The sequence below is a fragment of the Syngnathoides biaculeatus genome, chromosome 7, assembly GCF_019802595.1.
Source record: "Syngnathoides biaculeatus isolate LvHL_M chromosome 7, ASM1980259v1, whole genome shotgun sequence".
NCBI lineage: Eukaryota > Metazoa > Chordata > Actinopteri > Syngnathiformes > Syngnathidae > Syngnathoides > Syngnathoides biaculeatus.
Window position 1 is genome coordinate 3,594,082 of NC_084646.1, and position 9,076 is coordinate 3,603,157.

At 42.0% G+C, this 9,076-nt stretch overlaps 3 protein-coding genes across 3 annotated transcripts; 1 reads left to right on the forward strand and 2 right to left on the reverse strand.

Moving 5' to 3' along the window:
- Positions 1-249: 249 nt before the first annotated feature.
- Positions 250-2,075, reverse strand: LOC133503341 (alpha-2-HS-glycoprotein-like). The gene is made up of 7 exons (XM_061824870.1): positions 1,835-2,075; positions 1,480-1,590; positions 1,328-1,412; positions 867-1,036; positions 670-786; positions 502-582; positions 250-434 (listed from the first exon to the last, which is right to left on the reverse strand). The coding sequence occupies exons 1-7, from the start codon at positions 2,036-2,038 to the stop codon at positions 291-293; spliced, it is 912 nt and encodes a 303-aa protein (XP_061680854.1). The 5' UTR covers positions 2,039-2,075; the 3' UTR covers positions 250-290.
- A 1,401-nt stretch (positions 2,076-3,476) lies between these two features.
- On the forward strand, positions 3,477-5,253 carry LOC133503343 (alpha-2-HS-glycoprotein-like). The gene is made up of 7 exons (XM_061824873.1): positions 3,477-3,702; positions 3,869-3,979; positions 4,058-4,142; positions 4,487-4,656; positions 4,739-4,846; positions 4,923-5,003; positions 5,072-5,253. Exons 1-7 carry the CDS (start codon positions 3,514-3,516, stop codon positions 5,213-5,215), a joined length of 888 nt encoding a protein of 295 aa, XP_061680857.1. The 5' UTR covers positions 3,477-3,513; the 3' UTR covers positions 5,216-5,253.
- Positions 5,254-7,148: 1,895 nt separating this feature from the next.
- LOC133503339 (alpha-2-HS-glycoprotein-like) lies at positions 7,149-9,033 on the reverse strand. The gene is made up of 7 exons (XM_061824868.1): positions 8,775-9,033; positions 8,454-8,564; positions 8,288-8,372; positions 7,747-7,916; positions 7,553-7,669; positions 7,387-7,467; positions 7,149-7,323 (listed from the first exon to the last, which is right to left on the reverse strand). Exons 1-7 carry the CDS (start codon positions 8,976-8,978, stop codon positions 7,180-7,182), a joined length of 912 nt encoding a protein of 303 aa, XP_061680852.1. The 5' UTR covers positions 8,979-9,033; the 3' UTR covers positions 7,149-7,179.
- Positions 9,034-9,076: the final 43 nt, after the last annotated feature.

Sequence of the window (9,076 nt, forward strand, 5' to 3'; positions counted from 1 at the left end):
CATTACAAAAATGTGCAACATAAAATTGGACACTAAATTGCCCCTAGGTGTGATTGTCTTCATGTGCCCTGAGACTGGCTAGCAACCAGTTCAGGGTGTACCTCGCCTCCTACCAGTTGACAGCTGGGATAGGCTCCAGCACTCCCTGCAACCCTTGTGAGGAGAAGCAGCTGAGAAAATGTATGGATATAGACAACTTCTAGAACCTAAAAAGCCATGAAATGTCAGTGGATCAAGTAGACTCAAAGATAAGTGCCCAGTTTTTCGTTTTAATTACACTCAAATTGACATCACTTGAGTGGGAAGGGACAAATGTGGTGGACAGCATGGTCGGGATTGTTCAGCCGTGCCTTGCAAACGCAAGCTTCTGGACTTTGGTGGAACAACGGGCCGCAAACAGGCTCTGGCACATCAGTCGGGTGGGGGCCTGGATTCTGTGGAGAACCAAAGTTGAACAATGAGGCACTCTATAAAAAGGAAAAGTAAAACTTGCAGACTTACTTTTGGGAGATACAATTCACACTGAAGTTCTCCCACTTGTCTGTGCAAGTTGTAATAGGTGGTTTGACAAAAGATGTGATTCTTGGAAGAAAGGGGGGGGGGTTAATGAAAATTAAAAACAGCCATTTGTGTTTTGAAGTATTCATGTTAGACCAAACGTCAACTCACAGCTCTGTCCGGACAACGAGGCGTGCAGGCTACCAAAGTATTCCTAGCTTCTCTGGGACAAGTGGTCTCAACCAGGACAAACTTGAGCAAGGTCATCGTGCCAATAGTTACAACAGACTGAGACAGGAGGGATAAGTGTTAAGGATGGGACTTAGCAAGTTGAAACTAATGAAAAAAAAGGGGGGGGGGGTCCTCACTCTCGTTGTCACATGAGCCACTTCCATCAGGGTGAAGTAATTCTCGTATTTTCTCTCCCGGTTGAACTTGACCACAGCATCATTAACAGCCTTCAAAGCTGTCGGGTCATCCAGAGGCAACAACTTGGGGCAAGTGGGACAAACTGTCTCCAGCTCCTCATTGGTAAGTTCTGCACAAACGTGGAAGAATTCTTATGAATCATTTTAACAGGTTACAGCAAGAATAAAAACTTAATGAAGTTGTTAAGATCCAATAAAAGGTACATTTGTTCAGTGTCCCAGGTTGGGGGTTACAAAATAACCTTCACAATCAAAGTTTACCCTTTTGCTTTCAATTAGTCCCCAGTATGGCGACAAAAAAATTGCAATGTGTGATCGTAGGAAGTCAAACAAGTTGAATTATGGCAGAAAGATCTATGGATAATTTACGCAAAGAAATATGATGAAAAAGCAATTGTGACCTGGTCTGGTGGTGCATTCATGTTTGGTGACTTTGGCTATGCCCCACATCACCCAAAATTCAATGCTGCAGGTGGCCACTGCACCCTAAGGAGAAAAATTAAACAATTTCGTGAGTCAGCCGCAATCATTAAAAGGTCAAATTCACGTTTACCCGTTCCTCCAGTCTCCACAGCTCACATTGGTCATCAGGTTTGGGGTTGGTGAAGTGACATTTGGTCTGCTCCAGCTTCACGTTCACATCTATGTGGCAACCTCCTGAAACCTGGAAAGGAGGAACAGACATTTTCCAAACGTTTGAGGGTTGTTCCACCATAAACCTCCCTCGTAAAGCAATCCTTGAGGTTCATTTTGGATATGACATAATCCCACCTTCATCACACTACTTTGCTACATTTGAACAAATAACATGATCAGAATTTGTGTTTAAAAGCCTGAAGAGAAGGGGGACATGGAGAAGGGATACCACTCATACTTTCTACTTCCTAATATAAAAATAAAAGACCAACCTGTTGATATTTGCTGCTCTGGACCACCTGTAGCTTGAACCTGAATCCATGCTTGTGGTTTCCGTTGATATGTTGGACACCAAGTCTTGCAGCTGCCGACACGCTTTCTTTGTCACAGGTGACTGCCGGCAAAGATGGTGCTGCAAGGAGGCCAGGAAGTCCTGCAGCACACCAGAGCAGAACTACTAGTAGGTGAGTCATCATGATGAGAAGTGGAACTAGCAGAGGTGAGCATAGACGGTCACAGACTTTAACCAGGCTGAGGAGCTCAGATGACCAATCACAGTGGAGGACAGATGGCCAACACCTGTGTCCTTGTCAGGTTCGATCACTTCAGCTGACCATTAAGAAAGAAAAAATATTGCATTGTTTTAATTTTTTTTTTCAAGAAGGAAAAAAAATATTCTTTGAAAAATTATTTAAACAAATTGAAAAATTTATTTGTCATGAATTTTTGAATTTTTCAAGACTAAAAAATAACCTTGAAGACAAAAAAATATATAGATTTATTTATTTATTATTATTATTATTTTTGTTTTTTCAAAAAAGTTGTGAATTATTTTAAGATAAGAAAAAGTACAGGCGGCACGGTGTCTCAGCTGGAAAGCGTTGTCCTCACACTTCTGAGGTCCTGGGTTCAATCCCGGACCCGCCTGTGTGGAGTTTACATGTTTTCCCTGTGCCTGCGTAGGTTTTCTCCGGGCACTCTGGTTTTCTCCCACATCCCCAAAACATGCAACCTTAATTGGACACTCTAAATTGCCCCTAGGTGTGATTATGAGTGTGACGCTTTGTCTCTATCTGCGTGTGATTGGCTGGCAACCAGTTCAGGTTGTAGCCTGCCTCCTGGTCATTGACAGCTGGGATAGGGTCCAGCAGTCCCCACGACCCTCGTGAGGATAAGCGGCAAAGAAAATGGATGGATGGATGTTATCAGATGTTCATGACTGGACTCTAGGGGTATGATACTTCAGGTGTGAGGGGTTCTTGGTTCAAATCCCAGATGACCCCTCATTTAATACATAGTCAATGGATCTTTCACACAGACCTTGCAGTCCTTCAGCAGTTTCCTGTGTCTCAGATAAATGGGTATGCACATTCCTGTTCAAAAAATCAACGGGAAACTATCTATAGACTAGTAAATGATTAGCATATGTGGATGGGTTTTTAGCTTTTAAGTAATATATCTGACCGCTAACAGATCAGATACTCAAAACATCATTCTCAGAGAACTCGTGCCATTGGCTGGCAACCATTTCAGGGAGTAGTCCGCCTCCTCCCCGAAGATAGCCGGGATAGGATCCAGCACTCCTGCGACCCTTGTGAGGATAAGCGGCTCGGAAAATAGCTGGATTTACCACTTTCTTACTAAGGTGGTACCTTAAGAATTATTCTTATCTATTATTATTATCACTGATAGCTCCAAAAACAAAAAAAAAGCTTCCCTTACCACTCCTGACCCAAAATTTGTGGTCTCACATGTGGGTCTTCCAACCAATCAGAGGAAAGGGGGTGGTTCTAGTCAAATTTGGATGAAGCAGATACCAACCACCACTAATTAGTGCACAGGTGATGGGCATTTGTCCTCCACTGTGATTGGCTGTCAAAACTCCTCAGCCTGGTTAAAGTCCGTGTCCGTCTGGTCTACAGTATGTTGGTTTGAGTTCTTCTTTCTCATCATGATGACTCACCTATTAACAGTTCTGCTCTGGTGCGCTGCAGTGCTTCCTGGCCTTCTTGCGGCAGTCACATGCGACAAGGAAAGCGTGTGGGAGGCCGCGAGACTCGGTGTCCAACACATCAACGGGAAGCACAAGCATGGGTTCAGGTTCAAGCTGCAGGAGGTCCAGAGCAACAAATATCAACAGGTTGGTGCTTTTCAAGCCCAGAGTTTGAAAAACATCCTTAAATACCTGCTTTGATAACTTTTTAACAGTTGACATGTTTTGTTCAAATGTGACTTCACATGGTGGGGATGCTTTTTGGAAGAACATTAACAATTTGAAAACTTTTTTTTTTTTTTCTCCTTTCCAGGTTTCAGGAGGTTGCCACATCGATGTGAACGTGAAGCTGGTTCAGACCAAATGTCACGTCACCAACCCCAAACCTGACGACCAATGTGAGCTGTGGCGACGGGATGAACGGGTAAATAAGAATTTTGGTTCTGAAAGATTACAGCTGCTCATGTGGTTGACATGCTGACTGTAGTGTTCTCTTGTTTAGGGTGCTGTTGCCACCTGCAGCATTGAATTTTGGGTGATGTGGGGAGTGGCCAAAGTCACCAGACACGAATGCACCACCAGACCAGGTCACAACTGATTTGTCATGTTTCTTAATCCTTATATTTTTAATGAAGTTGTTCTTTTGGTACAAATGAACCCCCCCCCCGGGCACTCTGGTTTCCTCCCTCATCCCAAAAACATCCAACATTAATTGGACACTCTAAATTGCCCATAGGTGTGACTGTCTGTCTCCATGTGCCCTGCGGTTGGATGGTGACCAGTTCAGGGTGTACCCTACCTCCTGCCCGTTGACAGCTGGGATAGGCTCCAGCATGCCATTTGACCCTCGTGAGGATAAGCTGCAAAGAAAATGGATGTAATGTGATATGAAAGCCATGCTTTTTACTTTATAGTAACATACTGTGTGCAGAACTTACCAATGAGGAGCTGGTGACTGTTTGTCCTACTTGCCCCAAGTTGTTGCCTCTGGATGACCCGACAGCCGTGAAGGCTGTCAATGATGCTGTAGTCAAGTTCAACCGGGAGAGCAAATATGAGAATCAGTTCTCCCTGATGGAAGTGGCTCATGTGACAATGGGGGTGAGGATGTATATTTTTGTGGTGAGGGGGGGCTGTTTTTTTTTTTTTTTTTTATAAAACCCAATTACCCTTCTTGCCTTAGTCAGTTGCAACTATTGGCATGATTACCTCGCTCAAGTTTGCCCTGGTTGAGACCACGTGTCCCAGGAATACTTTTGTGTCCTGCACGCCTCGCTGTCCAGACAGAGCTGTGAGTTTATGCTAATGACCAAAGATGAAGACCTCCAAAGGTTTGGTTTTTGATTTTTGGCTTTTCTGTTTTTAAGCATCACGTCTTTTGTCAAACCTTCTATTACAACTTGTACAGACAAGTGGGAGAACTTGACTGTGAATTGTATCTCCCAAAAGTAAGTCTACACAAGTTTTACTTCTACTCCTGCAGAGCGCCTCATTGTTCAACTTGTGTTCTCCACAGAATCCAGGCCCATATCCGACTGACTTGCCGGAGCCTGTTTGCAGCCCGTTGTTCCACCAAAGTCCAGAGGCCTGCGTTTGCAAGGAGCGACTGAACTACCCCGATCGCACTCTTCATCACATTTGTCCATTCCCACTTAAGTGATATTGCTTGCAAACTTAATAAAACAAAATTTGAAAGTACTTCACTTTATCAGCAAGGTTGTGTTTTCCACTGGAAATCTTTTCTAAATTATGACCTTTTTCCTCAGTCTGCAGCATAGACTAAAATGACATTGTTCTCTAACAGTATATCAAAGCTATGAATGAAAAGGCTGTGTCCGGGGTGGGGGGGTATAATTTATTTTGGATGTTGTACATGCTTAAATTTTGTTAATAGAAGATTGACTTTTTTTTTCTCTCTCCACAGATGGAACCAAATGATTCCTTTCCTTTATAGCACAAGTTTGATACTATTTGCAAGTTTTTCTGAGGCTCAGAGCCTGTCTGATGCTTCTCAACCTATTTTGCACAATATATTCAGGTTCACTTCTAAAGTCCAATTAGTTTGCTGTCATTGGGCAGAAGTATGTCTTTGAACTCATTGGTTTGCACTTTTTGTTTGGGGTTTGGCAGACTAGAATTTGAAACCGGAATTTGTAAATGTGAGCTATTCTGGCAAACCAGAACATTAGTCCTGGCTCCAATCGGTTCTCATTGCCCAACCCTACTTATCTTATGTGATGCAAGAACACTAATCAAGGCTGTTCCATTAATGTGCTTTCTCATGCTAGTTTTGGTCAATTCTAATTTTCTACTAAATTGGAACCTTTAGGACTAAATTCCTGGACTTCAATTGTAGCTCAAAGCACAATTATGAATAGTAAAGCCAATCTGTTTATACCTCCCCAAAAATATTTTGAGAAAAAATATAAATGTACAGGAACATATTTAAAGAATTAAACATGCTGTGAGGCCAAAAACTGCTTTTGTCACACTTCAATTTTGCTTCTCATTTTTGTGTCCCTTGGCCACTGGAGGAAGTATAAAGATAGTTGAAACATCTAAATTACTCAGAGCTCATCAGTATGGCACTAATTTTTGCAAATGATCAGGTCAGTTCCAGCAACGTTAATGTTCAATGTTGCTTAAAGTGGAAAATCACTGCCACAGATGCACATTTTTTTGCAGTTTACCATTAATGGTAACTGGGATCTGCATGCATATACCAGTTTTGCTATGAAAAATCACACTTTAGCAGGGTAGACAAAATGTCCCAAGTAGACAAAAGTGCATGTGAAAGATCCCAACTAAATGAGGAAAAAAAAGTTCATCCAGGAATTAAACCATGGTGTTCACACAATAGTACTCATTCCTCCAAAGTTGGGCCAATCTGTGGTTTCAGGAAGAGTTAGGAAAAGGACTGCACACTACCATGTCCATTGATAGTGCTAAAATGTGCATGCACACTGTTGGAAGACACTAGTATAAAAGTAGATGGCGGAGAGATAAGACTGACCCCACATTTAAGAGCAAAGGGAAGGAAAAAAAAAACTAGGAATCAGTGGTAATTTGCATATAGCCACACAAACAGGAGGAAACACCAGAAGAGGAAAATGTGGCACAAACCATGAACCTCCTCACATCCTGTTAAGACTGGTGTAAAATGAAATTCTTAATCCATTAGGAAGACTAAATTGACCACCTAAATGAAGAGCTGGCACAGTGAGGGAAATCAGTCAAGGACAAAGTAAATAGAGGGGGAAAAAAATGGGTACTGGTATCCTGGTTTATGGCAGTTTTTTTTTTTTTTAATATGGTCCTTTTTGCAGTCCATAGGTCTCAAAAGTAATTTTTTTTAGGGGAGAAAGACTTTCAATCATAATGCAAGATTTTTGAACAATTGAGGTACTAATTTAGAATTCAAGACTAATTTACATTCACAATGATTAAGGCTACAATCTTAGAACTTGCACATAGCAATTTGTGAAAAGTCATTTTGCAAAAACCAAGAAATCTCAATTGGGTTAACACCACACAAGCCTTTAGTTCAATATGCTCAAAGCAGAGTCAAAATTTTTAAACATTCCCAACACACGTGGCAGGAAAGTACTTTATTCCAAAATGACATCACTTAAGTGGGAATGGACAAATGTGGTGAATAGCATGATTGGGATTGTTCAGCCGGGCCTTGCAAATACAAGCTTCTGGGCTTTCGTGAAACAACGGGCTGCAAACAGGACCTGGTACATCAGTGTGATAGATGCTTGGATTCTGTAGAGAAAATTTGAACAATTAGCCACTCTGTGTAAGAAGCAGCACCACTTGTTAACTTACTTTTGGGGGATACAATTCACACGCAAGTTCTCCCACTTGTTTGTGCAGGTTGTAATAGGTGGTTTGACAAAAGGCATGATGCTTAAAAATAGAAAAGTCACATCAAAAAGCAAGATATTTCAATGTGTTCATCTTTGAACAACCATTAGTGTTAAAGTCAACTCACAGCTATGTCTGGACAACGAGGCGCACAACCCATAAAAATGTTCCTGGCTTCTCTGGGACATGCCGTCTCAACCAGGGCAAACTTGAGCGAGGTAATCGGGCCGATTGTTTCAACAGACTGAGACAGGAAGGATACAGCATTAAAAAAAAAAAAAAAAGACAGGGCAAGAAGCATGCAAAAAAATAAGTCCTCACCTCCATCGTCACGTGAGCCACTTCCATGAGGGTGAAGTAATTCTCCTGTTTGCTCTTCCAGTTGAACTTTGCCACAGCATTGTTAACAGCCTTCACAGCTGTCGGGTCATCCAGAGGCAACAACTTGGGGCAAGTGGGACAAACTGTCACCAATTCCTCGTTGGTAAGTTCTGAACACAAGTGGTATGGATTTCATAAAGGCTACATTAAAAATTAAATTAAGCTGAAGAACCAAGTCAAGGGCAAATCCTGCTGGTGTTACGATAAAGGCATTTGTTCAGTATTGAGGAATTTCAAAAGTCTAAACATTACTATAAAGGTTAGTTATTTTGCTCTAAAATTAGTACCCAGTATGGCACCAAATAGTCAAAATATGTTATAGCAAGAAGCCAAACTTTAAAAAAAATAAGTTTTGAATATTTGTACAATTTATACCAAAGCTACCTTCCATTTATTTAATCCAGCTCAAATAGTTTGATCTGAGGTAAATTCTACTTCATTTTGTTTCAGAAAGACAAAAACAGCAGTTGTGAATTGTGACCTGGTCTGGTGGTGCATTCGTGCTGGATGATTTTGGCCACGCCCCACATCAGCCAAAATTCAATGCTGCAGGTGGCAACAGCACCCTAAGAAACAACAACACACAGCCTGTCAACTACATAAGCAGCTGGAACCTGAGAGAGAGACAAATTTTTTTTTTTATGTACCCGCTCATTCAGTTGCCACAGCTCACATTGGTCGTCAGGTTTGGGGTTGGTGAAGTGACATTTGGTCTGCACCATCTTCACGTTCACATCTATGTGGCAACCTCCTGATACCTGCATGGAGGGGGAAAAAAAAAAAAAAAAAAAAAAGACATTAGCCCCACTCTTGAGTCAACCCTTGCGGTCTTCCTTATGCCACATGATTCCACACTCACCATACCAAGTCATTACATTTGAACAAATACTGTAAGTTTTGTTAAGGGTTGTGGGGTGGCAGGGAAAAGCCATACAAACTTGAAAAAGAAAAAAAAAAAAAGTGCCAACCTGTTGATATTTGCTGCTCTGGATTTCTTGCAGCTGGAACTTGAATCCATGCTTGTGCTTCCTATTGATGTGTCGCACACCGAGGCTCGCAGCCACCGGAAGGCTTTCCTTGTCACAAGTGATTGCCGGCAAAGATGGCGCCGCAAGGAGGCCAGAAATCACTGTGGCACCCCAGAGCAGAACCAAAAATAGATGGATCATCATGTCGAGAACAAGGAACTAGAAACAGGAGACATCAGACACAGACTTTAAACAAGGTTCGGGAGTTCAGCCGACCAATCACAGTGGAGGTCAAAAGCCCA

What these genes read in the sequence shown, in the direction of transcription:
- LOC133503341 (XM_061824870.1), bottom strand. Translation starts at nt 2,038, where the DNA reads ATGATGACTCACCTACTAGTAGTTCTGCTCTGGTGTGCTGCAGGACTT. An exon ending in CTCGTTGTCCGGACAGAGCT is followed by an intron (nt 583 to 669) that starts GTGAGTTGACGT and finishes CTTTCTTCCAAG; the next exon opens with AATCACATCTTTTGTCAAAC. An exon ending in GTGAATTGTATCTCCCAAAA is followed by an intron (nt 435 to 501) that starts GTAAGTCTGCAA and finishes GGTTCTCCACAG; the next exon opens with AATCCAGGCCCCCACCCGAC.
- LOC133503343 (XM_061824873.1), top strand. Translation starts at nt 3,514, where the DNA reads ATGATGACTCACCTATTAACAGTTCTGCTCTGGTGCGCTGCAGTGCTT. An exon ending in TGTGGCGACGGGATGAACGG is followed by an intron (nt 3,980 to 4,057) that starts GTAAATAAGAAT and finishes TCTCTTGTTTAG; the next exon opens with GGTGCTGTTGCCACCTGCAG. An exon ending in CGAATGCACCACCAGACCAG is followed by an intron (nt 4,143 to 4,486) that starts GTCACAACTGAT and finishes TACTGTGTGCAG; the next exon opens with AACTTACCAATGAGGAGCTG.
- LOC133503339 (XM_061824868.1), bottom strand. Translation starts at nt 8,978, where the DNA reads ATGATGATCCATCTATTTTTGGTTCTGCTCTGGGGTGCCACAGTGATT. An exon ending in TGGCTCACGTGACGATGGAG is followed by an intron (nt 7,670 to 7,746) that starts GTGAGGACTTAT and finishes TTCCTGTCTCAG; the next exon opens with TCTGTTGAAACAATCGGCCC. An exon ending in GTGAATTGTATCCCCCAAAA is followed by an intron (nt 7,324 to 7,386) that starts GTAAGTTAACAA and finishes TTTTCTCTACAG; the next exon opens with AATCCAAGCATCTATCACAC.